Source organism: Osmerus mordax, chromosome 16 (assembly GCF_038355195.1).
Source record: "Osmerus mordax isolate fOsmMor3 chromosome 16, fOsmMor3.pri, whole genome shotgun sequence".
NCBI classification, from domain to species: Eukaryota; Metazoa; Chordata; class Actinopteri; order Osmeriformes; family Osmeridae; genus Osmerus; species Osmerus mordax.
This window is the reverse complement of record NC_090065.1, coordinates 3,128,145-3,144,885: the sequence shown is the minus strand read 5'-3', so window position 1 is coordinate 3,144,885 and position 16,741 is coordinate 3,128,145. Positions and strand designations below refer to the sequence as shown.

At 44.9% G+C, this 16,741-nt stretch overlaps 1 protein-coding gene across 1 annotated transcript in view; it reads left to right on the top strand.

The window, feature by feature from the left end:
- Positions 1-1,819: 1,819 nt before the first annotated feature.
- The window catches only part of adcy8 (adenylate cyclase 8 (brain)), a 43,814-nt gene continuing 28,892 nt past the window's right edge, over positions 1,820-16,741 (top strand). The window contains exons 1-2 of the mRNA XM_067252647.1: positions 1,820-2,689; positions 15,871-16,020. Of these exons, the coding sequence (XP_067108748.1) occupies positions 1,820-2,689; positions 15,871-16,020 (1,020 nt within the window). The remainder of the gene's footprint in view (positions 2,690-15,870; positions 16,021-16,741) is intronic.

Genomic DNA, 16,741 nt, shown 5'->3' with positions numbered 1-16,741 from the left:
TTAGGTCATCTAACGGTCCTGTTCGCTATTGACAAAAGAATGGGAAGAGTAGGATATTAAAGAAATTAGGTTATTAACGCATACTACCCATAGGCTTAATGGCTGTAGTTTTTACTTAATAAGCCTATTAACCTATTCAAACGCACCGAGGACATGTACACAAACAATCTGCCTTCACGTGACAGGGGTTCATTAAATTATGTGCCAAGTTGCTATTGTTCATGCGTTGTCTACAGAATCTTTATTGGAAAATTAATAGATCTTAATAGAGGGTAATTGCTGAGAATTATGAGTGACAGCAGGCCATTTCACGCTGTAGGGTACCCTGTTTGACATTTTATGATTCAATGTTGTCATTACCCTGGGGCAAATCAATGCCAACGGGAAAAAACAGAGTGGATTATAATCCCTACTCGTGCAAACCACTGTTGTTGTTTTTTTCCCCCTCTGTTTTGCTACTTCCAGAATCCTTTCCGCTCCACTCCACTCGCCTCGCCTCTCCTTGCCTTACGAGGTCTGCTGCCTCCAGAAGAGAGACAAAAGGAACACGCCAGAGAAAGACAGAACAGGAGGTAGAGAGAGAACAGGAGGGAGAGAGAGAAAGAAAGAGAGAGAGGTCTGACGTCACTTAGACCCATCTGACTTGCTCGCCCTACCTCCACTGACCAGCACTGCGTTCGGCAAATCTATTCCATACTCAGCGCGAGCAGGCTCAACACTAAATCAAGAATAGGAGGAAGATAGACGAGACGACAAAACGGGACTTTAGACTTTACAGTGGCTAAAGCCCAATTTGGAAAACGTAACGGCTACCATAGCCAATAGTCAGTGTTCGTTGTGAGATGAATTAATAACTGTTGATTTTAAATTGGACACACCAAAGAACTACACTCAGGTGGACCGAAGGTGACCGTTATCGCTGTGGGTGTCCATGTCCTGTTTGGGTGTAGTGTCTCTAGTTCTCCCGCCAACCGACGCCTCCACCAGGTGTTGCATCAATCCACCAACCCGAGGATGAGGAGGGGGCGCGTCGCGCTGATGGCTTCGAGCTCTCGACATTGATCCATTCTCCTCACAGCCGTTCAATGGGATGTCAAAACGCAACGAATGGAACTCATCCGGTCAAGTTGAAAATTCTTCCTCTCAACCAGGGGGAAGACTCAACCAGAAAGACTAATCTATTGGGGTCGAAATTCACATTTGAGGGGTAACGAAGGAACATTACTTATAGGCTACGATATGACCAACCTTTGAAATGTTTGTTTTTCTCGATCGATGGAACGTCGTTAAATGAATGGCAAGACAAGGAGGACCTGCTGCGTTAGCAACGCATGACACAAACATATCTGAAATTCACCATCATTCACATTCATTGTCTTGTTGAATGCAAAAATGAATACTTGGATGTGTTAAAATTCGTATATCTTTGAACCTGTGTGTCTTACAGGAACACATTTCCAGTATGCACTGACAACGGCACCGTTGTAGGCGGACGGTGGGCACATGGTGGCAGTGGCTGTAGTTTTTTAAGACATCAAGCCTCATGATTTACGGGGATGCAATTGAACTGTCACGGCAGTGGGAGTGAACATCACAAATCTGCAATGATCTTTAGACGGTTGGTATTCGTGAATTTATGCGCGTTTGTGTGCGTTATAATGACCGACAGCCGCACTTTTTCAACTCAGCTCGACACACCCCGAGAGAGCCATGGCAGCTCGATTCGATGTGCACATAACGTATTCACAGAATCACTGAGCACGTTTGGCTAACTATCAAAAACAGGTAAATCACCAAAAGAGCTAAAAACAAACAAACAATGGAATTGTCGGAAGTTCGATGCTCCAGTGCAAGCGAAGAATTGTACACCATAAACAAAACCCCAACCAGTAACAGCAGCACGAGACCCAAACGGTTGCTGTGGCAGAATGCGGTTCGACACATCACCGAGCAGCGGTTTATCCACGAGCAAAGCGAAGCAAAAGGCATCACCCAAGACGAATCCTATGACCAGAGCATTAGGAAGCAATCAGCGGGTAAGACATCGGTTGGAGACAGACACAACAACGGGGGAACCAAAGTCTTCCCCGAGCGCGCCAGCAGCGACCTGGGTTTTCTCCAAATCGATTGCGCCCCGAGCAACTCGGACTTTTTCCTTAATTGGGGCTACACATACAGAGGCGTTATATTTCCCACTCTTCGGAATTCGTTCAAATCTAGAGATCTTGAGCGTTTATACCAACGTTACTTTTTGGGGCAAAGGCGCAAGTCTGTGGTTGTGATGAACATTTTGGACGTGGTGACCAAACTGACTTTGCTGGTTTTACACTTAACTTTAGCCTCTTCGCCAATGGACCCCATCAAAGGGATGCTTTTGGGCTTTTTCACCGGCATCGAAGTGGTCATTTGTGCCTTAGTAGTGGTTCGGAAAGACACGACTTCCCACAGCTATCTGCAATATAGCGGCGTGGTGACGTGGGTGGCCATGGCCACGCAGATTTTGGCAGCTGGATTGGGCTATGGACTACTGGGCGACGGAGTCGGATACGTGCTTTTCACTCTCTTCGCCACTTACAGTATGCTTCCCTTGCCTCTAACTTGGGCTATTCTGGCTGGGTTGGCCACCTCGGCTCTCCATATTGTAGTGCAACTAGTCATCTCCCCAAACGCACAGATCTCCACAAATCAGGTATGTGTAATGCCCCTGCAGTCTACACCCTCACACCTTCTTTCGATTTCCCTAACAAAGGCAGAGCAACAGCCTCTTTGTGTTCTATGGTTAGAACACTTAGAAGTTTATTTGACTAATTTGATGCAGTCTATGCTTAGCCGTCCATACTGTACATTGTCAACAACATAAACTGTCCTGGGCAAAGTTGGCCAAATGCAGTGATGAGGATTTTATTCGATTTTCATTAATGATTGTTTATGGATCATCGTAATTTCCACATACAACCCGCACCGATTTGTTAAATAGGCCACGTTAGTTTATTTTATATCCGATTATTTTGTAGCCTAATTTTGCAATTGCCAAAATCTGGCAGAAGGCTGTCTCTGGTTTCAGCACCGGTCGCTATCCACACCTTTGGTGCTGAAATTGTTTCAGGCGTATTCAGAGGTGGTTTCCTGTAATAGTAAGATTGTGCTCCCCCTACTGGTATATTGGGTTAAAAATACACCCCTAACACAATCTCCCTAGGCTGATTGCGTCAATATCAGCGCTTTAGAGGTCAATAAAGGTCATGTTTATTCAACAGTTTCAAGACTATGCGACCGCGATGGTAACCAGTTATAAAGAGCTTGCAATTGTTTTATTTTACCCAAGACTAGATTTCCTGGCACTTATTATTTGAATATAAACGTGATGATTAAACTTGCCGTTGTTTGGCGGTTGGCTGTTTGTGAGAATTGTTTGGGGATTTCAAATAGGCTAAGTAATTTTGAGGCTTTTCGAGAACAACAAAGCCGTAATCTATTCCCCTCAGAAAATAATGTTCTAGCAATCCGGCGTTTCACTCAGAACGTCAAGAGTGGCTATCAGCTCTTTTGATTTTAACTCAAAGCACATTATATGGTCTCATCATGTTAAATGGGGCCTGTCAGGACTGTGTAAACAATCAGAGACAGAAGGAAAGATGGAAGAGGAGGAGGAGGGAAGGCGGCCAGGATCCATTAATAGTCTGCAGGAGTCGTTTTATATGAATTGGTTGAACAAACTGGTAAAAAACAGAAGCAAATTGCATTAAGGATTTGCATTTAAATAGCATATTACATTGAATAAACGCACCTTGCCCAGACCAGCTACTGTAAAGCCTTTTGTGTGTGTTATACACAGCAGCTATGCTGCACCAAGATCCTAACGCAAACACTGTGCAGATGCAAGGAGTGCTCTGTTGGAAGTAATGCTATAATGTGTCTGCCCTACAACGTGAGTGGTGCACTGGAAATCTGGTGTTGGGTTAGTCTATCTGATGTGTCTGCATCACATGACAGCGTGTTTTCTGGGCATTTGTTTGAGCTTTTCCAGGGATATCTTATTTATTCTGTAAACTATGCCGAAATAATTGCTTTTGAGAGATGTACAATACATAATTGTACTCTTTTTTTTTAGGCAGGACTGTGCTGGATTATCCTTGCCTCAGTAGTCCTGTTTTGTCATTGACTGTTGGTAAATTCTCTTTGAAGGTTTTCCAGGGTAAGGCTTAAATCTACATAAGGTTCAGAAAACTGGGTGATGGAATATCAGAAAAATGATCTAATTCATTTCTGTTGCCATGTAATTCCCCTCAGCCTGTCCTAAAAAACTCTGCATCATAATCATGAGACGTGGTCCGCAGCACTGTACAAATGAGACTTTTAAGACCAATGTTTCCCCTACCATTATATTAGGGGGGCGCCCCGCCCCCCCAACGGCACCCCCTGCCCCACCTGGAAGGTCAGGTTTTTTAATATAGTGCATGTCATTTCTGTCTCTACATGGTCGTCGCCCCCGCCGCCGCCCTACCAACCCCCCCCCCCCCCCCCCCCCTTCAGGCACATGCTGAAGATGTAAGAGGGAGATTTTTTTCTTCTTCTGTGGTTACAGATTAGATTTTCTCTAATGCGTTGACTAGAAGGTTGTTCTGGGCCTTGTAAGAAGAGCTTGTGAAGTATTGAGCAAAGCCCAGCTGCAAATGTCGCAGCACATCCCATCCCATCAGGCCATGAGATACTCTGAAGAGTCAGATGATGTCGGTCAACCCAGAGCATCCTGCCCTGAAATACTTGCTAGTTGTGTTACACAATACAGTGCCTTTCTTGTTGTCAGCCGGACGCATGCTCGTGGGAGTGTCTGGTTCTGGGCCGAAAGCCCCCAAGGCTTGGCTTAGTGTTGCTGAGTCCGACAGATGCACTCTGCTGTGTTCCTCTAACTGTGTGATCTTATGGTACGTCTGGTCCTTGGTTGCTGCGTTGGTCGAGCCTGGGGCTTGCAACGTGGAGAAAGTCACGACTTTACACATGATTCTGCATGTCTTCTCCCAGGGATACGGTAAGGCGTGTGCTGACAGAACAGTTACGGAAACATTGTGGGAAATCTACTTTGGGAGAGAAAACGAATCCACTGTTTTTGTGTTTACTGTTGTGTGGTTTGACCCCGCGTCAACCTCTCTTGAGCAGTCGCAGAGTGCGGGTTTGGCATATGTCTTTTTTTTTTCCTTGCTTCTGTTTGCTCAGCCATTTCGTCTGCGAGGCAATTTAAAGATACGTATCTTCACACCTCTGTTGTGCCCATATCCTGTGCAACTCTTTAGTGCCCTCCTGTCTCTATCAGACTTGCAGCTGTACATTGATTCGTCTCTGGTTTCAGACCGTCCTTTGTGTTGGACGGCCCGTGTATTGACCCTCCCTCGTCCTTTCACACCTGTGAGCCTAGGTCTATATTGTATCTCCCTCACCATCTACAAGCCTCTTTGACCACTAAGAACCCCCTTAATTGACACCGCCTTACCCCCAGCCCTCCTAAACCCCTTGAGAGCCTTGAGACCGTCAAATACCAGGCTCTAATTTACAAACCTCCATTGTATTGACTACATCCTTTTGTTTAGACTGTATTAGACTCACTTATTTGCCGCTAAGTAAATGGTTAATTACTAAAGTACGTTTTCTGTGTGGGATGGATAAGGGGGGCGGGGGGGGTGGGACAGGCTGCAGGCTTTTACAGCATTAGAGATAGTCAATAATGTTGCATCCTTAACTCCCTCACCTCCGCTCCACCCCTCCCCATCATCTCCCACCCTCCCTGCCTTTCTGTAAACCACATCAATACTGTGCTCCACGCTGTGGTTTCCAGCTCAGCTGGATCGCCTCACGCCTTTAACCTGCAATTAACTTATTATTTCTTTCTCAGTGTGTTTTTTCCCCCGTATAAAAGGTCAGCAGAGCTTACCTGGAGTAGAGACTAAAACACGTTACGTTGGTGGTTTGTTTAGAGAATTCTAATTTCAATAAAAATTATAATAATTGACATATTCCAAGAATTCCGGGCAGTCAAACTGAAATGAGAACAGGAAGGGAGAGAAGGGAGAGGTGGTATTCCAACCCAGTCAATTAGTGGGTTGACGGTACAATTTCACTGCACTACTTCATAATCTGGCCTGACAGGCTGTCACCCAACGAGAAGGAACCTTCCAGTAAATCACGAAGGCTTCAAAGAGCGCGGTAGAACACAACAAAGGGTCAAGACGATGGTTGCTGGATGGAATCTGGAATCAGAATATCAAAACCACTGACCCATCTCAAGCTTTGCGACTCGGCAATGTTGGAACGTCACGTCGGGTAATTCGGCTGTCTCGAGTCATCATAACCTTTAGTGCTCAGTGCCCATTGAGACAGTGGCTTGGGGGGAATAGGGTTACATCAGCCAGTCGTGATGCTTGTCGTCAACTTAGCCAATCAAATCGAATGATGCTGCAAGATAACAGGGTAATTAGGCCTGGGTTTTTCCAGAGTGCGTGTCCATAGTACACCCACTGTATCCTTTCCCCTCCCCCCTCTCTCTTTTTCTCTCTCTCTTTTTCCTTTGTCTTCCTTGCACCTCTCCCTCTCTCTCTCCCTCTCTCTTTGTCAAAGCATAACTATGTAGAGTAGATGCAGCCAAGCCGAGTTAGCAAGCTGCGCGTGCCCAAAACATCAGAACGGCTCAGTTCTGCGACCAGCAAGCCCATGGCGTGGGAGGTCTTGCGAACGCGAGACGAGACGGGAGGGGATGGATGTACGAGCCAAAATAATGTGTTCTGAGTCACTCCTCTGAGGGCACTTTCTTCTTTCCCCCTCAATGTCGTTGTCTGTCCTCTTCTTCTTTTCGTTTATTCTATCTTTTCTTCTGCCCTCTCAGCTTACCTCTCCTCCTCCTCCTCTTCCTCCTCATCCTCCTCCTCCTCCTCACCTCTTTGTCTGCCGCTCTCTCCTTCCCTGCCTTCGGACCGTGGGCGGGAACACTGGAATGGTTTTTCCAATGTAGTGTTGTGACTAGACCCTTGCTCTTAGTGTCGCTAAATATTAGATACAGAGAGGCTTGAGCCTTTCCACGGTCGACGCAGGTTGGGTTTTTCCGGGAGCGTTTTGGTGCGAAACAAATCAGAATACCCGTGACCCTGGGAGAAGGATTCACCGTTCCCTTTAGATGGAGTACTTCCTCGAGTCATTTTGACTGTTATTCCCACCATTTCAAAGGGTAAAAAGGAAAATTCTGCTTAGCCCCAATTTAAAAGGCTAAGTTTGTGTTTTGACTGACACTTTACATGCTTATCTCGTGGTCCTCCTTCAGTGTTGGCTTCCTACAGGGTTTTATAGGAAATCTAAAAGGGACATTCAGTTAATGGATTTAATGGTGAAATTACTCTATTAAAATTGAGTTTTCTGGGCTTCGGGGTTCCATCTATGGGGGGTGGTGGCCAGAGCAGAGAACTCAAGGTTGAGTTTTCTGCTGGCTGTAGTTTGTCAGAAGGTTTATATTGCTACCTTTGGCGCCATCGTTCTAATAAAACAACTTGTCAGATAGTATTAGAAAAGATCTTGGCTGGACTTGGTCAATAAAGAAGACAGACTTACAGTCATTTCCGTACTGTTCTTGGCAGTATTAATGGTTTTACGGGCGCAAAATCGATGCCAGAAAGATATCACACCTTGCTAATATTGACAGTGTGTGTGGGTGTGTGTGTGTTTACTGACCTTCAAAGTTGCCTAAGAGTCATGTCGTTCTTATGCTGACTCAGCGGCACCTGTTACTGTTTGATTGTGGCCAAACCGTGCAGTCATCTTATCTATAGATGTCCTCTCTGCTCGGCTGAGCCAAACCACATTTGGGATTGTTCTCTGAATGTGATGAAATGGTTCAGTTGGATGACGAAAGGTGATTTTTAGACCACGTACATTAAACGTAGCATGTTAACTAGTCGGAGAGAGTAAGGTGAGGTCAAATACTGAATATATTGAATGTTTGATGCATTTCTTTAATGGGGTGATTCGGAGGCACACTGTAGGCCTCAGGGGAATGTCCCTGTACTTGTACTGCTAAATGACTAAATGTAAATGTAAATCTAACGACAGCTTTGGACAACGGCAGATGTTTTCTTTACCCTTCATCGATTCCTTCACCACGACAAGGACATGGCGTACCGTGGGTCAGTCTCTATGTCTTTATTATGAACACGTTCCATCTTGGGAAAGGGCGAGAACATTTAACTAGGCTATGTGCTTACAAATATGGATTACCCAGAGTGACCCGCATCCCCACCCATACTGTCAGATGAACACAGAATCCTCCAGCATTAGACTCTCAACCAGGGGAAGGTCATATACAGTCAGGCATTGTATCATCTTATATGAATTCAGGAGATATTTTACAGTTGTAAATACATGTTGTAATAAATATACGGTTATACTAGGCATATGCGTACACTTGTTCGCTGTCAGACTTTTATCATTTTAAATACCATTTAAAGCTTAGAGCTGGGGATTTTTGGGTATTTTCCCCTCCAACCTCTACAGTTGATTACTATGCTGTAGACACTAATATTTTAGCCGTCTCAAACTGAGAGCAGTTTTAGGCTTATATGGGTGATTTTAGAGTTATTTTATGTTGAGGGTGATTTCCAGCAGGATTACCCGGGACCAATCTATTCACAGCCCGGTGCCCACGTAAGTCAACGTGCTCCTCGGGGTCAGCGTTTAATGAGATTACTTTTGGGTTAAAGGGACCGTTCCCACAACTCACCGGCTCACATGATTAAGCCCGGAGCATCCCTCACCTCCGAGCACTGCTCTGGGGTCAGCTGCTCTTGAGATCCAGCCTTGAGGGGGGATGAAAACAGGCTGCCCCCAGGTCAGCTAGGGCCGTCGCCTGTTGTGTTCTGGCAGAGTAGAAAAGGCCTCATTGGATAGCTCTGCTTCTCCCTTTTCAGTTTGGTCAAAGAGGATCAAATTGATGTTGATGTTGTGAAGGGAGAGTTTCCCTGTGCATTCCTCCCTCGAGAATGAGATGGTGAAAAAACGGGGTCCTACGGAGACAGAATGATCTAGAGTTTCACTGTCAAGTCTATGAGACACACAGCTTGTGAGGGTGTGTGTGTGTGGGGAGGGGGGATACAACACAAGTGTGTTGGGAAAACACCCCTCCCCTGATATTATCCACCCTACAATCTGATCAGAAACACAGCATAGCAGAAACACTGCATAGCCTCTTAGACAGCCTCTTCACCAGGAGATCCATGATTTATTTAAGGTGGGATATAAAGGATGTATCATACAGCAGGTGATCGTGCTAGATTTTTTGGCCAAATATTTGTTGTGTTAGGGTAGGGGGGTGAAGGCTTCTCTCTCTGGTTATATTTCTTTATGTTTTATTAGAGCGTGGTTGTGTGAGAGAAACATTGAGTTCATGACATCTCATCCAATCCAAAACAATCAATAAAACACAATCAACGGGCCACAAGCTGCACAAATGAGATGCACTTGAACAACACTTATATGCTGTGTTAACACCAAAAGCAAAGCGAATTATTCGCACGAATGAAGCAAATTGTACATTACATTTGTTTATTTGCGTGAATCGCTAGGATCAATCGTTTCTTTTTCGTCATCAACCATATCCGAAATTACTGCTATAAACGAATAAGAAGTAGTGTCGCTTAGCAGAGGACGGCCACAGACGGGTCCAATACTCTTGCCCTCAATTTCTTCTAAAACGTCAATGACATCTCAACATTGATAAACTTTTGCGACACAGCATCACACAAATTTGTGTCACTCGCACACATGTTCGTGTTTGTATTGACCCTACATGTAATCTCGCCGCGCAAAAAGTTTGTTTTCCGTGTAGGCTGTCATTGACTGTATGCTCAATCTCGCCTCCGAGATTCTTGGGCAGATTTCAGCAGTAGCGGTTTTGGGGGGGTGTAAACCTTGCCCGGGGCGTCAAATGTGCTAGAACCGCCACTGGATTTCAGAAATACATTTTTTTCACGAAAGAGATGCGAACGACTATCATTAGATAATCATTCTGTTTAGACACAGCTTTCTCTCTCTCGACATTTAAAATTCCATACAGTGTATGTCAATTTCTCATATACCATATCATGTTTCATGAACCATTTGTCGTGTTTTGTTTGAATGATGGTTCTGTCTATAGACTTAATGATCGGTTCATTAATAGTTTCAGGCTGTTTGGCATTGCTAATTTTGTACAGATTTTTGGGGGTCCTTGGTGATTTAACATCATTTAGCATGCTCCATTAGAAGTCTATTTTAACTGTCTGCTAGCAGGTGTAAGGCCTTGCATACTAAATGTTTTGCCTGCGTTGCCTTTTGACTGTCATTTCTGAGCTTCTCACCACGACAACACCAACATCACCCTACATATTCCAGGCATATTTCCCCTAGAATCAACCGGTCACAGCACACCACAAAAAAAAAAAATCCACTATAACTGCCTAGCATGAGTCTGTGTCATAACTGTAGCTTTCTCTCTCTCGGGAGAGCAAAGCAATAATGTCTGCCGAGTCAAAGTGCATTTCTATACGGGCAATCCCTTGTGGCACCCCATTAGAGACACTAGCTTCCCCTTAGGGGGGTATTACCCCTCTGGGCAAAGAATGAAAGCAACCTCATCTCGCAACAGTAAATGTTAATGCCCCAGCAGGTCCTGGGGGAAACCGCAGGATCACTGGCACATAGGAAACCTCTCTGCCAATGGGAAATGAACAGTTCATTTCCCCTATGCTGAAATCACCACTCGTATTTCCCAGCCTGGGAAAGTGTGCATCTGAGATCTACGCGTAGTTAGAATGGCCTCAGGGAGTAAAGTCAAGCATCTTGAATGGACCATGCATCAGATATGGATAGGGAGTCAGGTGGCTGAGCGGTTAGGGAATCGGGCTAGTAATCAGAAGGTTGCTGGTTTGATTCCTGGCTGTGCCAAAATGACATTGTGTCCTTGGGCAAGGCACTTCACCCTACTTGCCTCGGGGGAATGTCCCTGTACTTACTGTAAGTCGCTCTGGATAAGAGCGTCTGCTAAATGACTAAATGTAAATGTAGATATACTGTTATGAAATGTCATATACACCAGGTGGCTCTCACTCGATGGGATTCTAAGTGTAGTGCTCAAGGTGTGGAGTGGCCTACAACCCAGTATAATGGATTACAATACAGCACAGTGCTGTTAAGCTATTCTTAAAAAGTCTACAAAAGGTCTCGAAGTTGACAGGCAACAGGCATGGATTTTTTTGTTGTACATTATCAAGAACCCAAAGCAGGGGGTTCCTGATTATGTACAAAAAAACACTATCCAGCCACTATCAATTACAATAGGCCTTTTCTTCACAGATCCAGTCTGATCAAAACAGACCAGAAAGCAGAATTCAGAACTTTTTGGCTGCCACGGAGCCTGGCCGCACAGCATTCCCCAAATAAAACGCTAGATTTGTCCCAATGCCTTGTCAAACTGCGTGTGATGCTAATGCGTCCTGAACATATTGTGGTGGCGTCGCAGTTTTCGTCGCAGCTCATATGAAATTAAGTGGCATTTGCATCCTTATGGATTCTTTTGCGTGTCATCTTAGCTGTTGATCCAATTTTCAGGCAGGCAGAGAGCAGCCCAAGTGTGATTCAGGAAGTGGCAGGAAGCAGTTTGGCTGCGAAATCTAACGCTGATTTTAACATAATGGCCTGTGTCATTTTGGCTCCGGTACAAGACGGTTATCTACATAGCCTACATTAGCACACATTGTGTGAACAGCATATCCATAGCGCTTGCGTTGAAGCTCCAATTGGTTGTGTGTTGCCTGCGCAATGTGCAACGAGGGATGTGGTTATGACACATTGCATGTTTATATTCGGGTAGTTAATAGCTCTAGCTTGTATTTGTAAATAATTATACATGAAGACAACTCTAGGCTAGGCTATGCAGGCTAGGTGAATTCAATGCAAACCTAACTGCGCGAAGAGGACTATGTATGTAGAACTTTGTCCGACCAATTTAATGGCATCAACCCAACCGTCGCAGTATATCATACTAGCTGCAATGTTCATTGACACCACTTAAATATTGATGCCTGGAGTGTCTAGATTTCCTGTTCTAACCGGCAGTTTGCCAGTCCAGCATCGTTTTGTTATCTTAACTTGCCAATTAGCCCGACTGCTTGGCACACCAACAATCTAAATCCTGCGAGTTCCACACCGCTTCTGTATACCGTAGGTGACACTAGTCTTTGAAAACTACCCGACATGCCTAGACAATAGTTACACAGCACAAAATAATGCCAACCTCGTATTTCTATATCATCCTGTTGGTAGCGGCTATAACACTTTGATAATGCGCGTTGTTCCAGCACGCATTGCCCACAGTCTGTTCTAATGTATACTGTTATTCTCTCTGGTTGGCAAGCTAACAAGGCCTCGTTAAAAACCTCCAGATATCTGGCATTCTCGTTAATGAGCATAGATGAGGTCTCAGTGCTGTTGCCCTTTGCAGAGAGCCACGCTGCTCTTTCCAAAACAACATGGCTGGCTATGTAATTACCGTGACTTGGATGTTTTAATTTCCCCCTCTCTGGGGGACAGCGATCACGAGGGGATTTAAGACCAAATTAAATGTATGATGATGCCGTCCTCCGAGAGAGGAACGTGAGCGCACCAAATGCATCTGTCTCTATTGAGTATAGTATGATGAACTTATGCGCAGCCTTCAGCTCCAAAGAAAGGAATTCTGTGTGTTAATGGGGCGGTTTCTCAACAGGGATTACTGTGAAGGACGGAGAGAACGCGTCTTAGACAAGGTCAGAGGATCCCCGGGAAATACCAGGGACAATCCAACACAACTCTGTCACACTTTCCACGTGCTTGATGGTCTGCAGCAGTAATTGATCAATGACCTTGAATCCAAAAATTTTAAAAGGGAGGCGTTTGCTTCAGTTTGCTAATGGACGAACTAATAAGCTCTCTCTTGGAAGTCGCTTTGGATAAAAGCGTTTGCTAAATGAATAAATGTAATAAAGGATGTCTCCAAGCACTTTTTAAGCATCCTCTTAAGGGCCGCTCCTTGGTTATTCTGCTCAGGTTTGCTGACCTTCTCAACTGTTCATGGAAACGGTTACATCAGCTTGTTTAACCCTCGTGCTGCCTTCGGGTCACATGACCCAAAGGTTCATAACGAACCATCGTTGTGTTTACCCAATTTTACCCAATACAAAAACAAATAAAAATAATTTTCTTTTAACCATTCCAATGTGGGGGGTCTGAGACAGCCCGACAGTTAAAAGAAAATGCTTCACTTTGTTTTTGTATGAGGTAAATTTGTCGCAATACGACGGTGGGTCACAATGACTGATGGGTCAGAATGACCCGAAGATAACACAAGGGTTAAACACAGGGAGAGGTACGCCGTTTTTTTTCCTGTGTTGTTTTTAAGCATTCGAAATCAGATAGGACAAGATTGCTGCTTGGTTTGCGGTTAAATATTGCAGTGAGTGTACGCTCGAGTCTCTATTACCTTTGAACTTACCCTTTGATGTTGGCTGCTATAAGATGACTCACCGCACAACACGCAGAACACATAGGCCTATAAACACACTATGCACACACAAGTGAGCTTACACACACACGTTCTTGACAATCCGTTCCTGACCACACACTCAAACTGAAACACAAACATACTTTGCACAACATGTTGTGTGCTTTCTTTAGACGCTGCTCTCGGGAAATGTTGTTCTGGTTCTCTCCAGGACCAGAGAGAGAAGCAGTGGTAGCAGGTGTTGGGCCCAGGGCCTGGGTCTGGGAGAGGCTTGTCCGGGCATGTCCCTCTCTGCCCCTGAGGACATAAACCCAGCTCTGCTTGGGAGTTCCTCCATTTGTAAGATATCATACCAGCCATTGTAACAATATGCCAGCGATTACAGGCGGTTTCATCAGCTTTGGCTCAGGTGTTGATACAGGGTGCTCAGGCATAAGTTGTTTATTGCCAACTAACCCTCATATATTCCCACATATTATACTTGTGTTCGTGAAATGTACAAATAATCTATCTTGCTAACACTTAAAGCTAAATAAACAGCAGATGTTGTGGAACAATAGAATATCACTGGGTTAAATCAATGTGATAAGCAGGAATGTATTTAACTCTGCGTTGGTCATAGTCTCCAGCTCACATACTGTTTTCTCCCCCCAACTGTAACTAAAGCACCACCATAATAATTCTCTCGCCAATTGATTTTTGTCGGCCATTGACTTAGGAAACGAATGGCCTGCCAGTGACGTCGAAGTAACCTTGCTGATGATTTTTTTTACCTTCCCCTCACGTGCAAGGCTGACAAGTAAATCCCCTCTGCCTGAGATGCCACCAACACCACCTGTGTTCACATGCTGTGAAGGCTTGAGTCATATCTTGTAGGATTAGGTCCCCTGTTGTCTCCTCTCTTCACAATACTTACGATGGCTGCCATAGATTATTGTGTTGTTGTCGTTTTGTTACTTAGATGTGTTTTTAATGTGTGTCTATCTCCTGTGCTTTCACAACAAATTGCCTCTCGGAAAACACTTATGTTTTCTAAGTCGTCTTGTCTCTCGTGGTAAGTCAACTGATCTTTCCAATCAAAGGATGTAACTGGGAGTCAGGTGGCTGAGCGGTGAGGGAATCGGGCTAGTAATCCGAAGGTTGCCAGTTCGATTCCCGGTCATGCCAACTGACGTTGTGTCCTTGGGCAAGGCACTTCACCCTACTTGCCTCGGGGGGAATGTCCCTGTACTTACTGTAAGTCGCTCTGGATAAGAGCGTCTGCTAAATGACTAAATGTAAATGCAGTGTCCCTGTGTCTGAGAGATGGCTCTGGGACTAGGTAGACGTTAGACTGCTTATGTCACTTCGCATGTCGGGATGTGATCCTGGAATAAGTTCTGTTGAGCGTGTGGTGTTTTTAGGTGTAAAACGTTGAGGGGGAAAGGTAGTTTTCAGTTTAATTTTTTGTTTCAGCCAAGCGTGAAATCACAAGCTGTGCTAATAAGTATTGTTCAGCCTCATAATAAAACAGTGTGCTGAAAGGGGGGGGGGGGCTTTTTCTCAAGGTGAAACCATTCTTCATTTCCTTTCAAGATGCTTGTCCAATCGATGTTAACCTGTCAGTTTTGTCAATTGCAATGGATGGTGCTGATATAATCAGTTTATGTTTAAAAGATAACCTTGACCTCTACAACCAAGACCTAATCTCTTATATTGAATAACAATCTCATATTGCGATTGATAGAAACCTGGAAAGACTTTGTTGGCAATGTACAGTAACACTGAACTTTAACAACCATAATTCTAAAATCACTTATCTTTTCATACAATACAAACAGTTGCAAGTCTTGTCTTTCTTTCTCTATCCTACATGTCTATGTACCCTTAATAAATATATTCAGTTATGTTCCTCTGTTAATCTTCTGTTGCGTCCATTTGGAATTTCAAATAGCTGGTTCTTAAAAGTATGAATACCGTCCTAATTTGGCCTGCAGGGAACATCCAAAGTCATTAGGAGAGATTAGGGGGCAGAATGTTTACAAACACACCATTATGTTTGTTCAGGACCAAAAACCATGGGTTACGTGATCTGTTGAATCAGAGCTTCTATGCTTCCCCCCCTCTCTCCCCCCTCAGCCCTGGTGAAACACTCCAAAACCCTTTCTTTTCAAATCAAATGTTCACACAAGTCTCCGTTTATAGCCCCTCTTCACCCTACAGGTTGTCCTTTGATGTGCTCATGAATAGTTCCGTTCGTCAGCTGGTTCGTCGGCCGGTCGGTGAACCCCCCTAATGTTTAATAACCGTTTCAAACCATCCTCTGCCTTTTCACCCTGCAGGTGGTGGCGCAGGCGGTGTTGTTTATGTGTATGAACACCGCCGGAATATTCATAAGCTACCTGTCTGACCGTGCCCAGCGCCAGGCCTTCCTGGAGACCAGGAGGTGCATAGAAGCCAGACTCCGGCTGGAGACGGAGAACCAGAGACAGGTGAGACCAGCAAGGGAAGGGGGGGGGGCGACAGGTGAGACCAGCAGGGGAAGGGGGGGGACAGGTGAGACCAGCAGGGGAAAAACCATCTTTAATGGAAAAGGCTATGCTGAACACCAAACCATGACCATGAAACCAGGGACAGATAAGACATGAAGGGGAATAGATGAGAGGCCTAATGAGTGTGTTGAACAGTCATACTGGGAGAGACGGAGCAGAAAACAAGGAGAGGACTACTAAGAGGCTCTCTATCGATCCGTATGATTCAAACACACTTTGTAAGAAGATATCGAACCAACACACCCACAACCCACCCCCACACAAACACATACCAGCACATGCACACACAACCCACACAAACGCACACAGACACACCCACACCCCAGCACATGCACGCACACACACCCATACATACACACAGAAGCATACAGTACACAATCCAGCCCCTACCTTCCATCCACACACACAGTAATAAGCTCACGTACGTATATTCAGCTCATTGTTTACCCTGCGCAGAGTGGATCCATCATTGTGTGGTCAGAGAGAGGCCCAGAAAGCTTTTAAGGCATAGTATTTCCTGGAACTGCACTTCCCAAGATAAACCTTTGGATCTTTTTTAATGGAGATGGGCTCTGTCCCCCCCTGGAAGCAACCAAAGCTAATGTGAACAAATACGCTCTGTGTTAATGTCCAGCCACAAAAATAACACAATGCCGCCAAG